At 43.9% G+C, this 26,645-nt stretch overlaps 1 protein-coding gene and 1 long non-coding RNA gene across 2 annotated transcripts; one reads left to right on the top strand and one right to left on the bottom strand.

Moving 5' to 3' along the window:
* Positions 1-3,981: 3,981 nt before the first annotated feature.
* LOC309337604 lies at positions 3,982-5,373 on the bottom strand. Its single transcript, XR_014154420.1, has 2 exons — positions 5,176-5,373; positions 3,982-4,585 (listed from the first exon to the last, which is right to left on the bottom strand). It is a non-coding gene; the product is annotated as an uncharacterized lncRNA (long non-coding RNA).
* A 104-nt stretch (positions 5,374-5,477) lies between these two features.
* H3-3A (H3.3 histone A) lies at positions 5,478-12,208 on the top strand. Its single transcript, XM_081854233.1, has 4 exons — positions 5,478-5,618; positions 7,187-7,341; positions 8,287-8,440; positions 11,554-12,208. Exons 2-4 carry the CDS (start codon positions 7,214-7,216, stop codon positions 11,680-11,682), a joined length of 411 nt encoding a protein of 136 aa, XP_081710359.1. The 5' UTR covers positions 5,478-5,618; positions 7,187-7,213; the 3' UTR covers positions 11,683-12,208.
* Positions 12,209-26,645: the final 14,437 nt, after the last annotated feature.

Raw genomic sequence — 26,645 nt, 5'->3', positions numbered from 1 at the left:
GCGACTGGACTTAACTGTCAGAGGTCCTTTACCTTTACCGTTGAACCAGTTTCCTGGATATCATAAGGTGCGGACAAGTTTTAATAAAAATGTATCAAGTAAAAGTAAGCCTGAAAAGTAGGAGTTCTGTGTCAGAAAAAAATATGAACTGGATCTGCTTGTTTTTCTTACTGTTTTAAGAGTCTTTAAACACAAAATAAAAGTGTGAGATTTCCACACACAGAGAAAATCTATTAGACTTGAAGCCAGGGTTATTTAGTTCCTGCCATGGACTGTTCCCTACTACTGTACGTGCCATTATGCACTGTGATCTAGTGTTAGGATGAGAATCTTGTGTACTCTCACTCCCAGTTATCAGGGATGATGGGAGTTGTGGTCCAACAATATCTGAATTGTGGATAGAGTTGATTCTTAGGGAGGTATTCAACCAAGTTTACTCAGCATAGGCCGACTAAAATTAATGAACATGGCTGTGTACATACTATACCATTAAAGAACATTCAAAGCACATTCTCCACCCCACCACCGAATTCTGGTCACTTTAGTTTGTCAAGAGCTCCTGTGAATTATAACTCTGTGAGGGGAATGGCAGCCTGTCCCGCTTCGTCGCTTGAGGTGAAATGGAAAAGTGCTGCCCCAGCACCACCACCCCACCTAAGCCTCTCACCAAACAGCAATGACAGTGGCAGGTTCTGCTGAGATCTCATGAGATCTCACAGAGCACACAGTATCTTGTGAGATATTGCTGGAAGCCACCACTGCTTCTCTGCCAGTGGCAGTGGGGCAGACAGGCAAGGCGCCCATAGAGGCACTTTGTTTTGGGATTCCGCCACTGAAGTGTCTGTCTCAGCACACCTCTTAGGCTGAAAACTATGGATTCTCACCCAAATGCATTTAAGGAGTTCATATCCTAGCTGGATAAGGAACTATGCACAGAGTTGGGTGCTAAGATGCCACTAATCCAGATGTCAGGGCTGCAATGTTCCATTAGAAAATCCAGCCTGCTGTCTGGGAGACAAAGTGGGGAAATGTGGACTCAGATCTGCTCCCTTCCCAACCGTTAAAAAAACCCTCTGATTTTAGCAACCCCCACCTTTCTAACATAGCTCCATGAGTGATGGAACAACTGCAGCTACATAAGTACACAACTGGATAAGGACGGTAGTGTAGAAATTTTTTCAAGGTTCAAAAGCATTGCAAAAATTATTTTTGTATCCTACAATATAACTCAGGAGTTTTGAGGGTTGGCACAGTTGGACACCTACTGAGGGTCCGCACTCCAGAAGGCCCCCCACAACAACGGCTTCTTGGATCTGTTCCTCTTCACCTCTGCTTCTTGTTGTGGCTCCGGGGGAATGAACAAGTAAACAACAGCTGTGGTGAGGAAGAGTGACTGTCTAGACCAGGCATAGGCTAACTTGGCCGTCCAGATGTTTTGGGACTACAACTCCCATCATCCCTGACCACTAGTCCTGTTAGCTAGGGATGATGGGAGTTGTAGCCCCAAAACATCTGGAGGACGAATTTGCCTGGTCTAGAAAGTCAGCAGTAGCAATGATGAGGCAAAAGAGCAGCACCTGGCAACAGTGGCAGAAAAGAGGCCAATGTACTGAGAAAGGAGGCTCCACCCTAAATCCACAGGCACAACCTACCATTGTTTCTCATTGCTTCTCTTCAGCGCATGTATATGTATGTGTATATGTATATATACCGCACTCTGAAAAGGTCATCCATCAGGGCGAACAATTGCATTCAATCCCATTGGCCTGAACTGACTGGAAAGGATCTGTGTTGTCCAAGAATGCTTACATCTGAGTATTACAATTCTGTTACTGTACAGAATGTGAAAGTACTTCATAATTCTAGACTTGCTACCTTCTTTATATATCTTCATTCTGATGCAAGCAGTTCAAAGTGCAGACCAAGACTGTTATAAAAGTTGAAGAGCGGAAGAAAGGTTATATGGGATGCAACTGCTTCCTTCTGTGGAGCTATTCCTTTCCTCCACAAGATCCTTGTAGCCACTGGGTAATATAAATATCAGGAATTAGGTAATGCTGCTTCAGGCAGAATTAACTGCTCCCTCATGATTTGCAACTCTCAAAAAGAAGTTGGGACAGTCACAAAGTGAAAAGCTGTTCAGAAGCTAGTTGTGCATGTTAGTATGTTAATGACAGGGAATCATATTTTTTAATATTTATACACTCATACGGGCCCCCAAAGCAGCTCACAACATAATAAAACAAGCACAATAAAATCAGTTTACAAACAACCTTACTAAAGTTTGCAGCAACATATACAAAACAGTGGCAGCAAAAAACCCACATCTAAACAAAATTGTAATAACAATATTTCTGAAGCAAGGGAGGTAAGGGACTAAATAAACTTAATGAGGGCTCAGTTGGTTGAGCATGAGACATTGCAAAGGGCTGGACTAGATGAACCTTTTGGTCCCTTCCAACTCTACAATTCTCTGAGTCTATGAGTTCCAGAAGTAAGATGCCACCACAGAGAAGGTCCAATCCTTATCATGTATACCTCAGATGGTGGAGGGATGCAAAGCAGAGCCTCCTTAAAAGATCTTAAGCAGTCATGCAGGAGCAGGTGGTCCTTCAAATAAAACTGGCCCATGCAAGCTGGCAGAATCTTGGAAGTAGTGGATCATCTGCCACTTCACTCCCACGCTCACAATCCTCCACTGGTTTGGTGCTAGTATAGAAGCAGACCTGACTTCAGGAAAAGTGGAAACTTCCCTAAACAGGGCTGCCTTCAGATGTCTTTTAAAAGTAAGATACCGGTAGTTGTTTATTACCTTGACATCTGATGGGAGGGCATTCCACAGGGCGGGTGCCACTACCAACAAGGCCCTCTGCCTGGTTCCCCATAACTTCACCGCCAGAAGGCCCTTGGAGCTGGACCTCAGTGTCCAGGCGAAATGATGGGGGTGGAGATGCTCCCTCAGGTATACTGGGCCGAGGCCGTTTAGGGCTTTAAAGGTCAGCTCGGAAACATACTGGGAGCCAATGTAGGTCTTTCAAGACTGGTGTTATGTGGTCTTGGCGGCTGCTCCCAGTCACCAATAAATGCCATCCCTTGACCAATCTGGCATTAACAACTATCAGAACTATGGAATGAGATAATCTCAGGTGCACTGAAACCATATCATTTACACAACATGCATCTTCCATAGCCTCAGAAAGCTATTGGGGCCTACAACATGCTGCTTTTATTGGTGAAGGGTGCTCTTGCTGAAAACCCTGCTCCATTATATTCTGAGGCACCTAAACATTCATGAAAAGCCATCTCATGGAAGACTCACACCAATTTTCTAGTGATGTCAGGAAGGTATAAAAGGAGAAAATCATAGCCTTTTAATATGATAAAGTCAGGGCCCCTTCAAATATCCTTTTTATTGCACATTCAAGATGATATGTGCTCCTGATGGGATTTGAAAAGTTTTGGGATGGAACTATTGCTTCATTTCCAATCAGTGCATGTCCCATAGCTTCCTAATGAATTCATGCAACGTTTAATACCACAAATGTTCAGGATGGGATGGTGGTTTGTCCTGCTTCAGTTGTGCTGTAGTGCAAAACAGCCCTTCCACACAGCAATAATGTGGTTACATTAGGAAAGCATTGGAGAACTAATAAAGTGGAATGATGTGTTGATGGTCCGGTATAAATCAACCACTTATGCCCTATTACTGAGTCAATGACAAGTTGCAGAGCACGCCCACACACGAAAACACTAGTCTGGAGGGGCACTTAGTGAAAAGTGTTCCGGACCATCTGGAGTTTTCATCCTATGACTACAGCTTCTGAGCTGAGAGGCACCTGTTGCATAGAAGAATGTGTATGAGAGATTAGAAGGGGAGGACTGGGGGACCACAGACAAGGATCACCCGAACCTAAGGCCAGCCTTGGCTCGAGATTTCACAAATCTTAACAGCAATATATAGTGTCTGTCAGAAAACAGAAATTGTAGAATGAAGTTTTTATTCCTTTAAGCTAGATCTCATTCTTTAAATCTGGGCATTACAAATCTCTCTGTGTGTGTATGGTCCAGAAGTTCCAGTACAGTCAAACCTTGATTTTTGAAAGTCTCAGCTGCTGAACGTTTCATAAACTGAACACCAAAAACCCAGAAGTGAATGCTTCCATTTTTGAATGCACCTTGGAAGGTGAACGGCTTCTGTGGCACATTTTTCTTTTTTCCACATTGACTTTGCAGCCAGACCTTTGATCCTTGATTTTTGAAAGTCGAACAGATTTCCGGAACGGATTACGTTCGAAAACCGACGTTCCACTGTATTGTGGTTTTTACAGATGAGCATAAAAAGAGTAAGCTGCCAGTCACTGAAGCCACCTCAGCTGGTGGAGCTGGTGGTTTAAGCTTCAATGTGAATATTCTGAGGAAGGCAAGCTGTAGAATTACTGGAGGAGCAAAACACTGAAGCTGGACTTCATGAGGGCCAGTTCACCAACTCCAAACACCTCACTTTCTGCTCACCACTTGTTGACTTGAAGCGTAATCTGCGCATTGCATAAAAATCCACTGCAAGTGCTGCAATGATGTCAGTCCTCTGACAAAACAAATCACACTTTTAAAGGCCTTAAACTTTTTAACACCCCACCCCCGCACCCTTTATCGTACTCCACCTCATTCATTGCACTCAGGCTCCAATCCCTCTCTCCTCACTAATGCGTTCCCCTCCACCCACGACATCGAGCAGCCTCAAACTTCATGGAAAGTCCCTTTGGTGTTGGATCTCAGTCGTTCAACGCTAGTACTCCTCGCCCCCGAGGTTGAGGCTTCATCAAGGGGTGGGCGCGTGAAGCGCCTCAAGCAGAGGAGTGAAACTCCTAGGGACCGATGTCCCTTCACCCCCGTAATAAAATATTTTAGGGAGTCCTCCCCCCGCAGTTGATGGGCATTGCCATTCAAATGGTGTCCGTGTGCCACGTCTTGCGACCGATTAGGTGGGACGGGGCTTACCTTGTGCCCCCCATACTGTATTTTATTCAGGTTAGCCCCCCTGGCCTCCAGAGTCTCACAGGCTTGGGCCACCCTAACCTGGGGGGGGGGGCCTGAGAGTTCAGTCCAGGAGCAGCGAGGGGCCCCCAAGCCATCCCCTAATGCCCGAAGCAACGCAGAGAGACCGTTGGCCCTGACCTCGCGCCGCCGGATCCTGGCGGTTAGGGGTCTCCTCCCGCTGGACCGTTGGGCGCTGCCTTGGGGCCTCGTGCTCCCCTCTGGCAGGGGAGGGAAGCCAGGAGGGCCAAGCGGGGATTCCCTGCTTCGCTCCCTCGCTCGCTCTCCGTCTGCGGCGCGCGCGGCGTGTCTTTTGTGTTTGTACACACAGAGGCGGCCGCGGGAAGCCGAGAGTGGGCAGGGAGGAAGCCGCGCGGGCGTGGCCTCGCCTTCCCTCCATTGTGCGCCATTGGCTGCCCTCCTCGGCGGGGGCGGGGCCTGGGCGGGGCTACGCGGCGGAGACGGCCCTCCCGAGTCAGCCATCTTTCAATTGTGCTCTCAGCCGCCGTCGCCCGCAGCAGCTTTAGCGCCTCCTCGCTCTTCCTCGCCTGCTCGGCAGCCGCGCTCAGCCTCAGCGGACGGGGGTAAGTCGTCAGCCTCGCTCCCTCCCGCGGCGGCGGCGGCGGCGGCGCCCCCCCTCACGCCAGCTTAGCCAGGGACCCCTCCGGGCTGCCCCCCGAACCTCTCCGGCAAACTTCTGGGAAGAGCTGCGGTTGCGGGGCAGGCGAGTCCCCCGCGCAGCCGAGGAGACGGCTCCTTCGCGCAGGGCCCCCCAGCCCCACTTCGCGCGGCTCCTGCCCCCCTCCAGCGCCCTCCCCGCACCCCGCACCCCCACCATCCTCCTCCCCAGCCCCTCCCCGGCCCCCTCGGCCCCTCGTCGCCCCGCTTCGGAGCTGGGAAGCGGCTGCAAACTGGAGCCAGTGGCCAGCCCGGGGAAACTCTCCTGCCTGCCTTCCCTGGCTCCCCACAGTTGTTGCTCAGCTTCACCATCTTGTCTCTTTTCTCTGGTCACCGACCATATTTTTTTCTCTCCTATTGCATAAAAACAATAAAAAGGGGAGAAATGTGCCCAGGAAACGATCCAAACCCAGCGCGATTTGGGGGGATTCTCGGTCCAAACTTTTCCTCTCCCCGGTAGCCCGTCGGACCCCACATAGTTTGGAGCTGCTGGGGGATTTTTTTTCCGGGGGGTTGTTATTGTGTTGCTATTTTATTTTTTTATTTTTTCCCCCTCCCCGTCTCTCTCTTTCTCTCCCTGCAATAGGGAGTCTAAGGCTGCATTTCGTGATTGTTTCCATTTTGTTGGGGATGAGTTTGCCAGCGAGAGGCGCTTGGGAGCGAGGCAGCCTCAGCACTGGCAATTGGGCAGGCGGGAGCAGCACCGAAAAACCTGACCCCCCAAAAGTTCGTTGCTTTCTTGCACTTAAAATCTGACATGATATTCCCCCCCCCTTCCTTTTGTGGAATAAAACCTGGCTCGTCTACGGCTTCCATTTGTTTTTCCTTCGCGCGCTCGGCAGGGCGAGGGGAACGGTGGCTGCTTTGCAGGAGAACACTTTAAGGCTTGGGAGTCCCCGTTTTCTTTCCTGTTTTTAAACCGATTTTTGTTTTTGTTTTTTTGCTCAATGCAAGCCATATATCAGCTGCACGTCCCCCGGCGTTTTCGGCAATTATTGGCACTTTTTCTGAGCCCACGGGAGGGGGTTAGGAACCGCTTGTGTTGTGTTGGAATCGCCCCTCTCTCATCTTTTTGACTGCTGCTGCATCGCTCCAGTTTTTTGCCCTGGGCAAGGGCTGCATTTTAGCAGGCTACTACAACCCTAGGCGTTTATTTTACTGTTAAATAAATTAGATCCCCCCCTCCCTGACCATTTTACCATCCAATCCAGCACTTGCAAGGGAAAGGATTTCTTTATGTGGCAAGCTCGCAGGCGGGGAAGTCTGCTGCTTGGCTTGCTATCGGAGGTGTGGATCCGCAGCTTTTTAATCGCTTAAGGTTTTGGAGGTCCTTAACATCCGATGCATTGTTGTTGTCTCTGTAAAGGCAGTTTTAAAAACAAATAAATCTGCATTTTCGGAAACCCTTCCCCCCCTCCTCTGGTGACTGCTGTGTGGCGGTATAGTGATCGCGTGGGTGATTTCTTACCGATAGGTGTAAGGAAGAGAAGTTCGCGGGAACATGGCTCGTACCAAGCAAACTGCCCGTAAATCCACCGGTGGGAAGGCGCCCAGGAAGCAACTGGCGACAAAAGCCGCTCGCAAGAGCGCGCCCTCTACTGGTGGGGTCAAGAAACCTCATCGCTACAGGTATAGAAATGACCGCGAACAAAAGTATTGTGATGTCATAGTCCCCAAACAACGCGGAAATGTTTATCGGAACGCAACTTTTTGCTTTGGGGATTTTTATTTTTTAAATCTTTCACATTGAATCGGATTATACTGGCAAGGCCTCCGTTGTTTCTCCTCTTGACGAAAAAGAAAAATTGCAACATAAAAATATTTTATATTGAACATTTCCTCCGAAAAAAGCTGTAAGATCGCCTTTGATAGTAATATATCAATTGTATTGATTAAATGGATTTTAAAAATAAAATCTGAAAATCACAATATTAAGTTTAAAAAAACAAATCTGGTTCTGTCGTGTTTAGGATGTAGTAATAGGGCTTGCTGATTAATGAAGGTGTTGGAAGAAGCCTGCTTTATTTAAAACTTGCCGAGCCTGATAATTTTTCATTTATTTAAATTAGTTTAGCTCCTCAGCTGTTACTGTAAAACTGATATAATTTGTTCATTGTACCACTAGAGGGCAGTAGCTGCCTCCAGATAAGCAGGTAAATAGCAGGCTTTACACTTTTAAATGTTGTTTTTAAGACTGTGTATACACAAATGGATAAATTGTAATTACTGATATTCTTCTAGTAGCCATTTTTCTCACCAGCTTCTTAATATTTACATTGCATAAAGAGGACCTAAAGAAAAATGAGTACTGAGAAGAGACTCTTTAATGGTTTCTAGCATTCTGTTTTGGACTGTTCTTTTTAGCTGAAACCTATTTGACTTATTTTAGCATGTCACTACTTCATTTTGTAGAAGTTGGTCTTGCACAAAATGTTCTTGTATGCTCATGTCTCTTGAATGGAACAGTTATTCAAACTTTCATTTCTCTCTGGAATTTTGTATGCTCTGTTTTTTGGAGATGAAGACAAAAAGCTTATTTGTCTTGTTTCTTCTTCTTTGTTTGATCATTTAAAGGCCAGGTACTGTGGCTCTTCGTGAAATCAGGCGTTATCAGAAGTCAACCGAACTTCTGATCCGCAAACTTCCTTTTCAGCGCCTGGTGCGTGAAATTGCTCAGGACTTCAAAACAGATCTGCGTTTCCAAAGCGCAGCTATTGGTGCTTTGCAGGTAAAAATCATATTGTATCTTACTAGCTGCCCTTAACCTCCCAAATGGCAAGATGCCCCTTAATAGAACTGATAATGCATGTCTGAACAATATAATTTCAGGTGAGTACTTATCAGTGTTTTCCATCCCATAACCTTATATATGAACTTAGTTTTCAATTAGCCATTTTGTGTCCCGAATTGTTTCTTTCTAAGTTACAATTATCTAGCTTTTAAAAAGACATGGGGAAAGGTGCTTAGAGGTAAACCCTTTCTACCAAAGTAATTCAGCTGACTTTTAAAAATATATACCTGAGACTTAATTTACAACTGTCTCAAACAGGACACATGTGGGTATAGCTTTACCATCACAAATGACATGAAAAGCCCTTTCTAGAGTGCAGCCATTAACAGCACTGTGCCGTTAGTACGTGAGGGAGTATGTGATTGGTTACTTCCATACGCTCATCTTATTGGTTGAGCTGTTTCTATGGTTAGTCAAAACTTCACGCAATTGGTGGGTTTCACAAGTAAGCATCCATGTGTTTGTAGGTGCGCAGATAACTACCAGCATTTGGGAGAACTAAAGTAATTCACCTCCTTGAGGAAGATCTTAAAACTTGAAATGTTGGAACATAAGGATTTCAAAAATAGATCTCCTAAAGGAACTGCAAATGAATCCATTATTTCTTTCCTCCACCCTTCAAGATTCATTTTTTTATTTTTACTCTGCACAAAGGTTGACCAAACCATTTCTGAGATTTGTCAGGAATATGATCTACATTACGCTGCATCAGAATACTTAGCAGCTTCTGCCTTTGTCAAACCTCCAAGTAACTTCCACACACCTTTCCTCTTTCCACACATCATTAGGAAGAGCAAGGGGTACCTGTTAGGATGTGGCTGGGATACACCTGGCATGTGAGATGTACTTTTTGAGCCCTTCTATAAGATAAACCATTGAAGACAGAATGCTGCACTGGAAAGACCTTGGTCTGATCCGGCAAGACAATCTGTATTTTCTACAACAAAACACAAAGCTTGCATTAGTGTGTTAGATGTGATGATTTCCAAATATGGAGATGGAACTCGTGCTGTTTTCAAGTTCTCTTTCTTGGTTTATGCTCAAATTGCTGATGTGTAAGTAGCTCTATGTGAAGAGCTTGACACTGCCAATTCTAGGCAGATCCAGTGTATTTTCCAAAAGCAGAAAGGCACATTATCCCTTTCCATGCAACACTTATGTGCACAAGAGTGATGTAAGCATGGCTAGGTTGTGGTGAGGACAACGACTTAAGAAGGGAGAAGCAGCCCTTAGTTTGTTAGCGCTGCACTCAGGGCAGAGAGCATTTAATACTTTACAGACCTATTTGACATTCTCAGAAGCAGTTCCCATTAGCCATCCTAAGAATGTTGGCATATCACAATGAAGATTTGTGTGTGAAACGTACAGTTCTACACAACATATGCATAATTCAAGCTAAAACAGATGTCTAAAAAATTCAGCACAGACTCTAGATGAAGCCTGTCTTATTTGTGGCCCATCAACTCTTAACACAACCCACCTTCATGCTGGTGCATGACACCCACTGTGTTTGCAGTCCCAGACTGATTACCAAAGAATAGGAATTTGATTGACTATCATATAGGGTTAACAGGCTGCATTTGTCTTGTGTACAGTCCTCCAGCCAGGGTGTTATGAGGTTTCTGGCTATCCATTGCCAGATTATGATTTTTAAAGCAAGACTGAATGGTTGAGAAATCAAGAATGCAACATGGACATCAAAGAAGTTGCATTATTGTTGGTAAAAAGTAGCAGTGGTGCTGCTGCTTCATAAAACCCACAATACACCTATGTTCCTTGGCTAGATCCTTGTCCAATCCTGACCTTATTTTAATCCCAGGATGAGCAGGCATTAGGCTTTAATTTTTATACCACAACCCTGAGACCTACCAGCCATAGCCAGGTGCATACAGTGGCTTAGGAGGGATAACATAGTGAGAATTAAGGACAGCGTACCTGAGCCTGGTCCATATTAAAGATCCACATCTATCTACCTTTCTTTCAGTAGCCAAAATTAGGATGGAGTGGGAAATACCTATTAATTGTTGGTTTTGCTATATAGTTTCCTGTAAAGATGGATTCTGAAGTTTTATACAGCGCTTGTGCAAGCAGAAAACAGCTTGCACAAACAGCCTTTCCTCTTGCCTCCATCTGCAGAAGGTTTTTCCCCTTTAATTTGGGGGGTGGGGAGCATCTCCTGAACAGTGGGGCTTTCAGTCATGGCTGCTGCGGGAACATGCCCCAAATCAGGCAGAAAGGGCTTGCATCCCACTGAAGGAAGAGTCCCTCTGCCTGATTTTGGATGATTCTCCACCCATTTCACTTCAGTCCTTACAACATGGCCCCCATTATTCAGGAGGGCCCCCAACCCTCTGAAGAGGGTTTTTGGAAGATACAAGTAGGAGGATGGGAATATCTGTTGTGTAAAGAGCATTATGCTCATGTAACTACTCAAAACAATCCTTTAATTGTTGTTCCCCTGTGGAAGAGTTAACTTGCTACAAACCACCTTAGTGGTGGGTCAGGATCCAGAAGGGGCTTTTGTTTTGCAAGCCACAAGAATGTTTTGGAGAAGATAATACATAAGTTAATTATGATGGTTAATGCCCAATCCAGGTGTGGAATCAATCAGAGACAGGATTTTATAGTTGGGTGTATCAGAACTCTAGGGCTACAAATACCTTGTTTTCTGTTTACCAACATTTGTATCCCACTTGATTTTAACACAACCTCTAAATGATTTACAAGGAATATCACGTAATTAAAACATGGAACACACATCTAAAATCAGCAGTAAACTAAAAAGAGATTAAAGCATGCCAAGATCTATGTGTGGATACGACTTTTTGGCAGGTGCCAAAAAGGATACCTCAAAGGTATCTGATGTCAGACGTCAATAGGCAGAAAGCACCAAATTGTAGGTGCTATCGCACGAAAAGATGTATTTTCCCCTCCCAATTGCATAAGACAATTTAGAAGAGAGACATAGCAAAAGTGTGCCAAAGTTTGTAATTACTTGAGAGTCTGTGCACTTTGCTTAAAACATTCAACTTATTTTCTTCTCTCAACAGGAGGCAAGTGAGGCCTACCTGGTTGGCCTGTTTGAAGACACCAACCTGTGTGCTATTCACGCCAAACGTGTCACAATCATGCCAAAAGATATCCAGCTAGCACGCCGCATACGTGGAGAGCGTGCTTAAAGTATTCTAAGATGGATTTGTCATTCTCAAAACAAAATAAATCTCTTCTTCCTGTTATTGGTAGTAATGAACGTTAGATATTTTTTTCCATGGGGTTAAAAGGTACCTAAGTATATGGTTGCAAAAATGAAAAAAAAAAAAATAGAGGACAGAATCGGGTATTGGCAAGCTCTTTTTCATTTTCATTTGTGTGTGGATTTTTAATATAAACGTGGGGACATATAATGCATTATTGCTATCAAAAACCATTTCAGTGAACATATTTCAGCAGTTCAACTTTATAACAATTATAAATATGCCAGTCAAACTTTTCTGGACAATGCCAGCATTTGGATTTTTTAAAAAAATAGGTAAATTTCTTATTGATGGCAACTATATGGTGTCTGTAACATTTTTATCATACATTAGATTCCATCCATTCGCTATACTTTTCTAACTAAGTTGTCCTACATGCAAGTACATGTTTTTAATGTTGTCTGTCTTCTGTGCTGTTCCTGTAAGTTTGCTATTAAAATACATGAAATAACATTTGTTTTTTTGCCTTTAATTTTTAACCCTGCCACATTGACTGCTAGTTTCTGTAAGTCAGCACCAATAGAAATTCAAGAAACATGCATCTCTTACACTGCTTCCAAACTAAATGTAGGAAAGTGAGCATTTCTGACTCGTATTGAGAATTGGAGCCATATCAAAATTTATATGTGGTGGGGAAACACACATGGATGTAGTTACCAGTTCACACATGTGCGCATCCACTTCAATAATGGCAGTAGCACTTTCAATGAACAAAGCTTCCCTTCCAGCCAATTCATGTGAATTGATCTTTTGTATCCCTCTTCCAGTTTACAAGTATAAAAGTAGCACACTTACTACATGAATTGGCCACCACCAGAAGGAATGAGTGTCTCGCATCTCCTAGGTGGTGTGAGCTTATGGTGTGGAAATTAGGAATCTGTGGTCATGACTCTGGTTTGAAATTACTATTTTTCTATTTTCACTTTAATCCTATGGGGGGAGGGAGCGAATCTGCTTCCTGCACAGACTGAAAAAGTCCCTAAATGTAGCTGTGTGTGAATCTTGACTACTGAGTCGGAGCTTCCATTTTGAGTGTTCTCAAACCCTTGCCTGCCTTCTTGCTGTTTCCAGCTATTTTCCAGAGCATATTCAGTGGTACCTCAGGTTAAGAACTTATTTCGTGCTGGAGGTCCATTCTTAACCTGAAACCGTTCTTAACCTGAGGTACCACTTTAGCTAATGGGGTCTGCCGCACTGCCGCCACGTGATTTCTCATCCTGAAGTAAAGTTCTTAACCTGAGGTACTATTTCTGGGTTAGCGGAGTCTGTAACCTGAGGTACCACTGTACTCTAGCTAGTTGGGTCAGTTTCTCAGATTCAGCTGATGTTCCGTTTTCTTCTGTGATTCTTCCTTGTAATCATGCTGCAAACTTGCACAAATCAAATTGCATTTCTGTCCTACAGAAACTAATATACAGTTGTACCTTGGAAGTCGAATGGAATCCGTTCTGGAAGTCTGTTCGACTACCAAAATGTTCGGAAACCAAAGCGCTGCTTCTGACTAGCTGCAGGAAGCAAACAAACAGGCACTTCCGGGTTTGCGGTGTCAGGGAGCCAAAATGTTCGAGAACTAAGCTGTTTGAAAACCAAGGTACGACTCTATACTCTTCCCTTGCCCCCAACACGGTTACACTGGGTCCCCCCAGCAAATGGTTATCCGCTTCTGTATGCCCCATATATGGAGTGGGGGAAATACATTTTTCACTTTTTAAATTCCTAAATCTAATCTCACACATAGTTAGGAATATTGAAAGAATTAAAACAATTCATATTCGAGGAAGGTTTTGCTTGACTTTTATAATACAAATTCATTTTGACCCTATTTTCAACAGTCAATCAAGTCACAATGGATAGAAAAATAAACCTTGAAAGAGTAGCGCACCAGAAAAGACTGGTTTTGAAGCAAGTGGGTTATTAGATTTAAGATGTTTTTTTAATGCTACCATAATGGGTGAAGGAACATTCACAATAATGTTTGTTAAATAATTAAATGGCTTTCTTTTAAAAGGAAAGAAGTTCAATGTAATTTTATCTCAAAAAAGCAGAAAACTTGGTACCGCCAATCAATAGAAGGGCAGTTATATTGGAACTTGAACTGTGTTGGTTTGTGGAAGGAGACAGTAATACAAAGAACAGAAAGTACTTGGCCAGCACGCAGCAGAGTATTAATTTGTGCATTACATAGCATGGGAGTCAATTCACTTTGTAATTGTTGGCATCCCTCTGTCTCGAAAGATAATGGAGTGAACCCCCAGGGGTGAAGTCAAACAACTGTGTTAACAGCACCTTAACCCCCCCCCACACCTTTGTTTTGGGCCAGAGGTGAGGATCCTATGGCCCTTTGACATCAGCTCAGGGCTAATGATGAAGGATGTTGGCATTTGTAGTCCTCTAATGTTTAAAAGGTTGCAAGTTACCCATTCCTGGTTAAGGACATGAAGTTCAGACAGTTTAAATCAGCAGCCATACAAAATTCAGCATGTTCTGTCAGTGTGGAAGCTATAGCTCTGACACAAAGTAATCCAAATCTCATAAACTATTTAATTGATTCAGAAAATATGAATTGCATTGATTTTAGTTGGTATGTGTGTATGAGAGAGAGATGTTTTAATATGTAAAGGTAAAGGACCCCTGGACAGTTAAGTCCAGTCAAAGGCGACTATGGGGTTACGGCACTCGTCTCGCTTTCAGGCTGAGGGAGCTGGCGTTTGTCCACAGACAGTTTTCTGAGTCATGTGGCCAGCATGACTAAACCGCTTCTGGAACAACGGGACAAACCAGAGCACATGAAAACGCCGTTTACCTATTTATCCTCTTGCACTGACGTGCTTTCGAACTGCTAGCTTGGCAGGAGCTGGGACAGAGCAACGGGAGCTCACTCCGTAACGGGGATTCGAACCGCTGACCACCTGATCAGCAAGCCCAAGAGGCTCAGTAGTTTAGACCACAGTGCCACCCGCGTCCCTTTTTTAATATGTCCACTTGTCTGTCAGGTGCCACTGAATAACGGGGCATCTTCAACTAAATAGTTGGTCTAGAAGTAGCCAGTGTTGATAACACACTTGGAGCCCACACCCTTTAATCAGCTCAAGGGTGGGGGGAACTCATAAAATATTTTTTGGGGGGGAGGGGAAGAAGGTTCAATAGTACAAGGATAACCCTTTCATTGACAGAATCTTAGAGCTGTGTTGATTACAACCCATCATTAGTAATATGGACTTACCTATCAGGGTGTGAGGGAACAGAGATGACTGACAGAGGGCAAACAGCCTAGCCTTGGGTAATTCTGAGGTGTCTTCTGGCTTTAGTAGGTTTGTGATTATGCTGTGAGAAATTACTAACTGCAGATTTGCAAGATGAGTTCCACACATGCACTGAAGTTATGAGACGCGGCAGGGAATGGAAGAGAAATGGGGATGTGCGCCAACTAGAACAAGAAAGGAAGGGGCAACTCCCTATGCAGGGAAATGGGGGGAATCTATCTGTGTGTGACAGTGATGTGAGTGGCTTCCAGATAATTTCACCAGATAGCAGCTGTCTAATGAGATGGGCATTAAATGGAATGTCAGGGAGGAGAGCAAGCTCTTGGAATAGGTTAAATTCTCCTCTGCAAAAAATGCAATATCCACTGGTATCCAGGCGATTGCCAGATGGTATCTGAGCATCTGCAGGGGATAGTGATTACTCTACATAGCAAGAGGAGAAAAGGGAGGGTGAGGGGCAGGAAAGTAGGGTGAAAACACAACAAAACGATATTTCAGAAGGGCTTCTGTGCCACCCTGGGGTGCTTCTCTTTTTATTTTGGGAATTTCCATCCCACCCCTTTTTAAAAAAAAGTCCTTCAGGTGAGAAAAAACAGACCAAATATACATCATCATAAAAGCATAATAATAAAGCAATTGTAAAACAGCTATTTTAAAAGCAGGTGAAACCATTTTAGACGGCTGAGGAGATTCCCCCCCCCCCTTAAGCTTTTATGTAATGCTGAAAGGAGAACAGTGCTGGCACTAGCTAAGTCTCCTTGGGGAGGGAATTCCAAAGGTGGAGGCCACCACTGGGAAACTTGCTCTTTTAGGCACCGCCTGCCTTGCCTAAATCCAGAAAGCCTTGATAGATAATTTCATTCCAGGGGCAGGTTAGTGTGGCAGCAGGCCTTTATTATTTCACGTGCTCAAATCCAATGCCATATACGTCTTTAAATGTGAGCACCAGCATTTTGACTTCTATTCTGAATCAGAGTAATGAAGCTCTCCAAGTAAGGATGTTGCCAGTGCAACTTTTAGAAAAAATATATAACAAATAGGTCAGATTCATGTGCTTTTCCATACAGCAGCAAGGTGAGGGGGAGTGACCTAGCTAAGTCTGGCAGAACATCTTACTCTATTATCTTAACCCCTTTATGAATTAATTAGAGTTGAGCACGCTGGTTATAGGAGACTCGAAATACCATAATGTGCATCTGATTTAGGCCAATGTTTGCCAGCATACCAGATATGTGCACATGCGATTGCTTCCACATAGTCTAGGAATCTTCTTAGTTTAACAGAGGGTCATGGGGAGGGGGGTTCAAAAGAAAAAAAAACAAGGGACACTCTAGAGTATGACTAACAACCTTACCCTGTTTGTTTGTTGATTGATAGCTACATGGTCATTTAAAGCCAGGATGATCACAGACATTTTAAAAAAAACCAAAACCCTGTTTTTACACCAATGATCACTACCTAAGTGTCCCCACCACATCCACTATTCTCATTCGCTTTATTTTGATATTCAGAGTCCCATTGCTTATTTATCCAAAATGGCACCATGGATGGCAGTATCATAAGACTTGTGGGGAGCCCCAGGATTTTCAGAAGTACAAAATATTTAGAAGAAAAACTCAAGTGTGTGGGTAGGCAGGAGGAGAGAGACGGGGAGAGAATCAAAGCAGCCCAGTGAGGACTGAGCATGCTCAGTGGCCGCAGACTCACAGGGGGGTGGGGGTGGAATCAAAAATTTGGCACATGGAAAATGGAACAAAGTGGCTGGAATATTGGAGATCCCAGCATTCCACATTGCAACCATTTGTTGCCAGTCCCACCTACATCTTGATATAGACTCTTTTCTACCTGCAATATAACATATTAATTTACCCTATAGTCATCCTTCCTGTACTGGATTCTGCAGCAGGTGTTCCTGACTGCCACAGTTGTTTTTATTTCACCTACACAGGCATGGTTTAATAGAATTTCTTGATATAACCACAAGCCTGAAACTCAAACACATTCTGCATCTGGGTAGGTAGTTATAGGAGAAATGATGGAAGGGAAGTGACTGCATATTTTCACACAACAACAGATATTGCAAAAATGGGATCTCCAAAATATCCCAAAAGACAAAATGGGAATAATGATTTATGAGGGAAAGAGACCAGAAAATTGGGGGGGGGGGTTGCTATTTCCTGTACATCAGTATTTATTTAAAACATTTCCCCTCTTCTAAAAGGATTCTAGGTACATAGGAACAGTTGGGGTGATGTATAGATTATTAAGTACTGGGGGCGGGGGGGGGGCGGAGCTGATAGCATATTCATATTGCCAAGCCATGCAGAGTTCAGCACCTTGTGAAACAGTCACGACTGACTCTTCCAGAGCACAATTCAACCCAGATTTAATGTGCTGCAAACTGAGCATGCGGTGAAGGAATCCTACAGCTACTAGCTACCTGCTTAAATTCTGCTGTTTGAAGTCTCTAAGGAATGTCAGGCAGCAATAATGTGGACACTCACTGGCACATATACACCCTCCGTTATTGTTTCTACAAACCTGGGAGTGCCTTTATCTCCAGCACTGCCTTTGATCAGAATGTGGGACCGAACCGAGAGCCAGTGTAGATGCAATTAGTAAAGAGAACATGGATGGTTCTCTACTGCAAAGTGAAGCGAGCCAGCAAAGCTGATTCTGCCCACAGTTCTTAGTCACAACCCCTCTCTAAATGCATGAGTGCCTGGCAGCTGTGACCTTGTCAAACAGCTTGTGAAAGGGGTCTTCCCAGAAGAGCGCATGAGCTGGATGTGGGGGACTGAGCGGCTGTCACGTGAGGGCTGTGAGCAGTCTTGCCACCGAGCGAGGCAAGAGGTCCCATCTGGAAGCAGAACTCAGGACAGATTAGAGAGAAAAGCTGCGTGACAATCCACGTCCCCGGCTGGAGCAACTTCAAACAATTTCCATGTGCCAATTCATTTGAGACTTTTCAATCTGGTGGCTGTGTGCTGTATGTTGTAGAGGACAGTCCTCTGATTTGGGCATCTCCTCTTTCAGGGGTGGGTGACCAAATACAGCCATCTAGGCCTCTGGTCTCTTTGGACATGACACTTAGCAAGCACACAGGCCACATGCTTGCAGTCTATCCCACTATAGCGACTTAGTTTTACATTAGAATAATTAATTCTAAGTTTGCATCTAGGTGTGTGCATTATCCTGTGCAACCTTTATGCAAATCTGTGCCCTCTTTTGTGGTGATGTGTAAGAGGCCGCCCTGCTATACTTATGGGGCAGGCTGAGCACACTGGAATCCCAAAGATGCCCCCCAAGTCTCTACAGTACAGTGGTACTTTGGGTTACATACGCTTCAGGTTACATACGCTTCAGGTTACAGACTCCGCTAACCCAGAAATATTACCCCGGGTTAAGAACTTTGCTTCAGGATGAGAACAGAAATCGTGCAGCGGTGGCATAGCAGCAGCAGGAAGCCCCATTAGCTAAAGTGGTGCTTCAGGTTAAGAACAGTTTCAGGTTAAGAACGGACCTTCAGAATGAATTAAGTTCTTAACCCGAGGTACCACTGTATTTGGTTGACTGCTGTTGCTTGAGTGTTGTCACCCTGTGATTTGCATGGCTGCCACCAGATGGCACCATAAGAGAAAAGGAGGGAGGGGGAAGTGTAGGAAAAAGGAGTAAGGTGAAAATGCAGGGTGCATTGTGGTGCTGCAGGATAGAAGAAATTTTAGCAATTGAGAGGTGGGAAGGAGGTAGTAATTGCATGAGGTGGGGAGATCTCAGGGATTACATAGGCATCTGAGCCCAAAGGAGGATATCCAAAAATGGAGCAAGGTGGAAACAAGACTATGGGGTGAAGGGGAAAATAGGGTGTACAAAGAGGGTTGCAGAATAGGAGGGGTGGAGGCTTCAGAATGGGGGGGGGGATAAAAAAGGGGCTTAGTAGTTGAAATGTGTGGGATGAGGAACATCCAGAAGGTTGGTCCATGTGCAAGTGGTTGGTTTTATTGTATATACAACGATTGTCGATGTTTTTGGAAGGATGCCATGGCCTCTGGCTAGTGCAGTTAAGTTTATGATGATTGTGGTGGTGTACAAGTGGGGTGGCAGAAAAGAAGGGGAAGGAACAGGCACGGTAATGAGGGTGAAGGTGGAAACAGGGGTGCAAGCAGGGCTGAACAATAGAAGAAGAAGAAGAAGAAGAAGAAGAAGAAGAAGAAGAAGAAGAAGAAGAAGAAGAAGAAGAAGAAGAATCATCTCTTGGGAATGCTCTTGCTTTGGATTTCCTGCTTTGAGCAGGAAGTTGGGCTGAGTGTTCTACAAGCCCCAACTCTATGGTTCTGTGAGTCTCCTGGTGCCATCTTCGAATACCTGAAGGGCTGTCCCATGGAAGATGGAGGAAGCATGTTTCTGCTGTTCCAGAGGCTAGGACCTGAACCAATGGATTCCAATTACCAGAAAGGAGATTCTGACTAGACATCAGAAATAACTTTAGGATGGTAAGAACTGTTCATCTGTGGAACGGGCTTCCTAGAAAGGAGGTGGACTCTCCTTTGCTAGAGGTTTTTAAGCAGAGGCTGAATGACCATCTGTCAGGGCTCATTTAGCTGTTATTTCTGCAGGGGGGTAGGACCAGTTGACCCATCACAAAGAGCAAATCGGTCGAAAAAGCATCATTAATTTAATTCCAAGGAGAGAATAAATATTTGAGGGGAAGGGAGAACTATCGCCCTTCTCCCAACTCCAAGGAAACAGCAACCCATTGAGCGATTTGTCCAAAGTCAAGAAGAAAATTGGTGGGAAAGCTAGGTACTTGCTATACATCTCTACGAAGTTGCAGCCAGCTGCTATTTATCTGCAAGATCTGTTTAGGAGAATAATTTAAGGCTCAGCTCTTCTGTGAAAACAGATGTTGAGGTGGCGTGAGGAAGTGCAACTCTCTGAAGATGGTCAAAATTGGATGAGGAACGGCTAACTTTCCTGATACAAAAACGATGTTTGCTGAAAAACCGATTGAACGGCAAGACGTCAGCATAGATGGCTGTAATGCTGGTGAGTTGCAGGCAGCGATACTGTTACATTTGGAATGTGATTGGGAAGTGGGGGATGGGATGGAAAGCTGGAGACGCATGTTTTCCAGTCTCACGCGGAATAAATCTGCCACTCAGGAGAAAAGCTTTAATCCAGAGATCTGACATTAAGGTCGCTCCCTCGCCCTGACTCTGCCCTTCTATCAATAGCACAATACTGAACATAATACACGTCCTTAGCAAAAATGGGTTTTGCCTCTGCACCAAGCTAAAGGCCTGCAGTTCACAGCAGTGTGGCATTGACAGGGATGATTTTTAAAAAAGTTCAAAGAGGGTAGTGACAACCGCCAAGTTCACAGTGGAAGGAATCAGGCACTGCTTGCGTTAGTGACGTAATGCTGAATTTCTACATCTTCCCTTCATTCCAGAGCAGCTCACAGGCAGATCGGGGTCACGTTTGGTATTATTCCTTTCAAATATGGGCTTTCTTGACATGGAAGCCATGCATAGGAGGACACGAAAGGCCTGGTCAACTCTGGCCAGCCTTTGCTAGCCTGATGCCCTCCAGATTGTTTCGGACTACAACTCCCACCAGCCCCTTCCTGCACAGATATCGGAAAATGTTTTCAGAGAAGGGGAACCAAAATGATCCAAGGGGATGGGGCAACTGCCTTAGGAGGAATGCAGCTTTTTAGTTTGGAGAAGAGGTGTGTAAGTAGAGACTTGATAGAGTTTTGTGAGGTTGTGAACGGTGTGGTGAAGTGGATAGAGAAAAAGTTTCTCTCTCCCTCTCCCTCATAATACTAAAAATACTGGAACGCTAGATATTCAAGAAAGCTGAATTTTGGAAGATTCGGGGCAAAAGAAAGAAAAAAAGTAATAATTGTGGATGGGGAGAATGCTGTTGTACTCATGCCCTGCTTGTAGGATTCCTCTAGCCTAGACCATTTTAAAAACAGAGTGGTAGTTTAGATGGGCCTTTGACCTGATCCAGTACAGTGGTACGTCAGGTTACAGATGCTTCAGGTTACAGACTCCGCTAACCCACGAATAGTACCTCAGGTTAAGAACTTTGCTTCAGGATAAGAACAGAAATCGCGCAGCAGCAGTGCGGCAGCGGGAGGCCCCATTAGCTAAAGTGGTATCTCAGGTTAAGAACAGTTTCAGGTTAAGAACGGACCTCCAGAACGAATTAAGTTCTTAACTCTTCTTATGTTCTTCAATAAGACTTAAATGAAACCAAGTTTTAACAATGTACAAGTGATTGATATATTTGTAAAATATATTACTGGATAAATGTATTTTGTTCTTTGTGAATAACTTATTATGATGAGTTATAAACGAACTTGCATTTCATATTTGAGATGCTTCTCAGTTAAGGTATTTGCAACTGAACTCAAGCATTCAGATTTTGCCCACTCTATATATTCCTGTAGAATAATGTTGCTATAGTGATTAATCTTCCCAGAATAAATGAATAAGACATCTTTTCAACTGCACTGACACTGTATGGTTGCTTGCCTCTCACTACCTTGAATTCCCATTGTAGAAATTCTTCTGCTTTCCCTTAAAAAGCCTTTTGCTTCATGACTTCAATGATTTTCATACTGAAAGTCATCTGAACTCAATAACACTGAAAGCCAAGACTTGACATTATGAGTTGTAGATCGCCACCTGCTGGCATGATGTCTACATTGCTACTAATATTGAGTTTTGCTTGGCAATAATCTATTTTTTATTTATTTTTTGGCAGGGAAATATACAGTCAGCTTCTCATCTATGTTCAGTTTTGTGAAGTGGAATTGTATTTGAAAGTTTCTGATACATCTGCAGTGGCTTTTAGTTGGGGAGACAAGGGGATTTAGTGATTAAAACAATAGTTTTACTTTGGGTGAAAATAAATGTCTTGGAGTAGACAGAAAATATTTCATCACTAATCTCGCACAGTGTTTCCAAATCAGGGGCCATGTAGGCCTCCAGGATATTCCAAGGGGGCCACAGGTGAAAAATGCATAAATAGGGGGGCACAGCATGAGGCTAGGGGGCCACAGAGAGAAGTGAAGGGGGGAAATTGCTGTAAGGTGACTGAAGGTCAGGCAGCAGGCCAATGTCAGCCCCACTCTAGCCTTTTGGACTGAATCTGTAGGTTTCCCCCTCTGTGTCAAATTTGTTGTTGTTTAGTCGTTTAGCCGTGTCCAACTCTTCATGACCCCATGAACCAGAGCACGCCAGGCACTCCTGTCTTCCACTGCCTCCCGCAGTTTGGTCAGACTCATGTTTGTAGCTTCAAGAACACTGTCCAAGCATCTCGTCCTCTGTCGTCCCCTTCTTCTTGTGCCCTCAATGTTTCCCAGCATCAGGGTCTTTTCCAGGGAGTCTTCTCTTCTCATGAGGTAGCCAAAGTACTGGAGTCTCAGCTGCAGGATCTGTCCTTCCAGCGAGCACTCAGGCCTGATTTCCTTCAGAATAGATAGGTTTGATCTTCTTGCAGTCCATGGGACTCTCAAGAGTCTCCTCCAGCACCATAATTCAAAAGCATCAATTCTTCGGCGATCAGCCTTCTTTATGGTCCAGCTCTTACTTCCATACATCACTACTGGGAAAACCATAGCTTTAACTATACAGACCTTTGTCAGCAAGGTGATGTCTCTGCTTTATAAGATGCTCTGTGTCAAATAACTGGGGTCAAATAAGTGTTGTTTACTTTTTATAATACATGGAAGATGGATCTCCTTCAGGAGGTTCTGGACTCTCCTTCCTTGGAGGTTTCTAAGCAGAGGTTGGGTGGACATATGTCCGTAATTCTATGTTTTATTGCTTCAACAATATTTCATTATGTCCCTATCATTTGATGTAATTGTATTTTGTATATTTACAAACACAACATTTAAGTAGCTACCTTTCTACCAATAGGATGGGGGGCATGGGCATAGCCAGGAGTTTTGTTAGGGGGTGCAGACTTTTGTTAGGAGGGGCAGAACCTCAGATTTGTATTGATTTCTGTTGATTTTGTAATTTGGGGGGGGGGCAGCTGTCCCCTGGCTATGCCTGGGGGAGCACAGGAAGAAAACAAGGCCGGAAGGGGGCCATGGTCAGGAAAAGGTTGGGAAACACTGACCTAGCAGAACAGTCAGTCGTCATCATCATCATACATTTAAAGTACCTTCATTAGGAATATTCTCTTTTTTATCATGATGGTTAGATGTCATTCTTAAAGGCACAGGCAGAGCAGTCCTATGCACCAATTATGTTGCGGGGTGGAAATAAGCTGGTGAAACAGTCACCATATCCTATACATTCTCAGCCGTGGGGAGGAATACACGATAAGTAAATACAAAATAGCAAGAAAATAGTAGGCATACACCCTGCGGCATCCCTCAAAACACATTCTGCTTGTGGTACAACAGTCATTTAAAGAATATATATATATATATATATATATATATATATATATATACCCCACCTCACCCTCCCCAACCAGAGCCAGGCTCAGGGTGGCTAACACCAATAAAATTACAATAAAAACATAATAGGGGGGAAACGAATTTAAAATAGAGAGTAAAATACAATTTAAAATGCAGCCTCATTTTAAAAGTAGTCCCTAGATCAAAACCATAAGAGGAGGGAAACATAAGGGTCAGACTGAGTCCAAACCAAAGGCCAGGCGGAACAGCTCTGTCTTGCAGGCCCTGTGAAAATATGTCAAGTCTTGCAGGGCCCTAGTCTCTTGTGACAGAGCGTTCCACCAAGTCGGGGCCAGTACTGAAAAGGCCCTGGTCCTAGTTGAGACCAATCTAACCACCTTGCGATTTGGGACCTCCAAAGTGTTGTCATGTGTGGACCTTAAGGTCCTCTGCTGGGCATACCAGGAGAGGCAGTCCCATAGGTACATGGGTCCTAGGCTGCATAGGGCTTTAAAGGTCAAACCCAGCACCTTAAACCTTAAATGTCCTTGAGGAGGCAATGTGTCTTTGGTTCCCCTGCCTTTCCTTCCTAAGTTCTCCATCCCAGCTGTCCACCATCAATTTGTAACATCTGCAGTGAGTGGTGATGGTGGAGGCAGAGGGATGTACAATCTGCATAGCAGGAATGGTTTTAATAAATGGGGAACAAAGGGAAGGTACCTGTCTTTGCAGTGTCCCAAACTTGTTTATTTTGCTCATTTCTGTCTTAGTGTACAGGCTGATGGCCCCCTGGTGAAAGATTTGCATTCTGACATGATATAAACTATTGGGGCTCAGAGGTCAGGAATTGTGCCTCCCCACATACTGGAGTCGCAATGTAGTTTTGTTACTATTAATTTTTATTATCTGCCAAGTGTTCACAGCCTCATTTCATCATCTCAAGGAATTACGATAATTCCCCCCCACCTCCCCATCCTTGGTTCTATAGCAGTGACACAATTTCAGGAAATGGTGGCTTTTAATATTACATTCCTGGCAATATGGTTAAGATCTATGCGTGGGAAATGTCTGCTTTCAATAATGCCAAGAAATTCAACAGCTGAGTTTAATTAATGTATGGAACCTAAGAAAGCTATTGGATAAGTCCCAATCTGCACTATACATCTAAAGCAGTTTCATACCACTTTAAATGGTCATGGCTTCCCCACTCCCAAGTAATTATGGGAAATGTAGTTTGCTAAGGGTACTGAGAGTTGGTAAGGTAAAGGTAAAGGTAAAGGGACCCCTGACCATTAGGTCCAGTCACGGATGACTCTGGGGTTGCGGCGCTCATCTCACTTTATTGGCCGAGGGAGCCCACGTACAGCTTCTGGGTCATGTGGCCAGCATGACTAAGCTGCTTCTGGCAAACCAGAGCAGCGCACAGAAACACTGTTTACCTTCCCGCCAGAGTGGTACCTATTTATCTACTTGCACTTTGATGTGCTTTCGAACTGCTAAGTGGGCAGGAGCTGGGACCAAGCAATGGGAGCTCACCCCGTCGCAGGGATTCGAACCACCGACCTTCTGATCGGCAAGCCCTAGGCTCTATGGTTTCACCCACAGCGCCACCTGCATCCCACTGAAAGTTGGTAGGAGACCCCTATTCCCCTCAAAGAGCTACAATTCTCATAGTGGTTTGACAATCAATCTCTCTTCTCAGAGAGCTCTAAGAATTGTAGCTCTGTGTGGGGAATAGGGGTTTCCTTCTTCAGGGAAAGCCATGGCTGTTTGAAGTGTTATAATTATACCACTGTAAATGTATAGTGCAGATAGACCAAAGTATACCAAAGGAAAAACAGAAGAGGAGCTCTGTGGAAAAGCATCCCAGGCTTCGCCAACCTGGTGCCCTCCAGATGTTGTCAGACTGCAACCAGATGTTGTCAGACTGCAACTGTGACAATATCTGTAGGGTGCCAGTTTGGTGAAGCTGTTTTTAAAATTGTGCTTTAATGTTGTGAAGGGCAGTAAATGAATGAATGAATGAATGAATGAATGAATGAATGAATGAATGAATGCAGTGGCTCTCCAGCATCTCAGAAACAGGATCCCTTTTGCATCATCTGCTAGTTCATACCCTCCAACATTTCTCCGATGACAATAGGGATGTCCCATTCCATAATGATAAGTTTACTATTTATACCCCACACATCTTACTGGGTTGCCCCAGTCACTCTGGGCAGCTTCCAACATATATAAAACATAATTAAACATTAAACATTTTTTTAAAAACCTTCCCTATACAAGATTGCCTTCAGATGGCTCAGGCATTGGATAACTCCATACCCTCCAACATTTTCCCAATGAAAATATGGACATCCTAAGAAAAAGCGGGACATTCCGGGATCAAATCAGAAACCTGTGATGGTAAAGAATGTGTGTTGTTTCTGTGGTGATTTTTTTTAATGTGAAAAAATGTGTCTAGCAAAACGAAATGAAAAACAGATTTTAAAATGATTAATAACGCCCAAGATATAGCCTAACAGTTATATATATTATGATGGCTAAATCAGGGGCAGCAGAAGGTAGATAAGAATGTACTGGTAAACCTTGCATTGGTTTGAATTAGATCAGCAAGGATTTCTGGCTCCCCAATTAATTATCAGTGACAATGTTGTGTACTCAGCAACAACAATTCTTCTATATTAGTAAATGTCCCATAGGCAGGAACATACTACGCTACCATTTCAGAGCCTGCTTAAACGTTCCTGTTTAGCCAGACATTCCTGGCTTGATAACATCTTGATAACAAATGCTTCTGATAACTCTGTAAATTGTATTACATCAGCAGCTGGTGTGTTTTCTGTTTTATAGTTTTCTAAGTGGTTCTTTTATTTCATTATTGTTGACCACCTAGAGATATTTTAACATACAAAGCATTCTTACAAAATTCCCTAGAGAAAAATATAAATAACAGACTCTTAATGCCAAAGCAATTAAGTTAGCTGAACCCAGGGTTTCTTCATAATTATGACAGGTATGAAATCAGCTGCAATAAGAACAACACAAAGATCAATTTCTTGATGGACTCTGAAAATCGTAATTTGTTTCAGGTCTAGCAATAATTAGCACTGGGCAAGGAGGGGGCAGCCAAGGCCTCTGTAAGCTCTAATAAGAAGTTTAGTGCCTGTGTGCTTTTCTAACGAGCCCCGTTTTAA

The sequence above is a fragment of the Podarcis erhardii genome (assembly GCF_964252035.2).
Source record: "Podarcis erhardii genome assembly, chromosome: 3".
NCBI lineage: Eukaryota > Metazoa > Chordata > Lepidosauria > Squamata > Lacertidae > Podarcis > Podarcis erhardii.
The sequence above is the reverse complement of the archived record's forward strand: the minus strand, read 5'-3'. Positions and strand labels throughout refer to the sequence as shown.

Excerpts from the sequence above, each read along its gene's own strand:
- H3-3A (XM_081854233.1), top strand. The coding sequence starts at position 7,214 with ATGGCTCGTACCAAGCAAACTGCCCGTAAATCCACCGGTGGGAAGGCG. Across the intron at positions 7,342-8,286 it reads AAGAAACCTCATCGCTACAG|GCCAGGTACTGTGGCTCTTC; the intron begins GTATAGAAATGA and ends GATCATTTAAAG. Across the intron at positions 8,441-11,553 it reads CAGCTATTGGTGCTTTGCAG|GAGGCAAGTGAGGCCTACCT; the intron begins GTAAAAATCATA and ends TTCTCTCAACAG.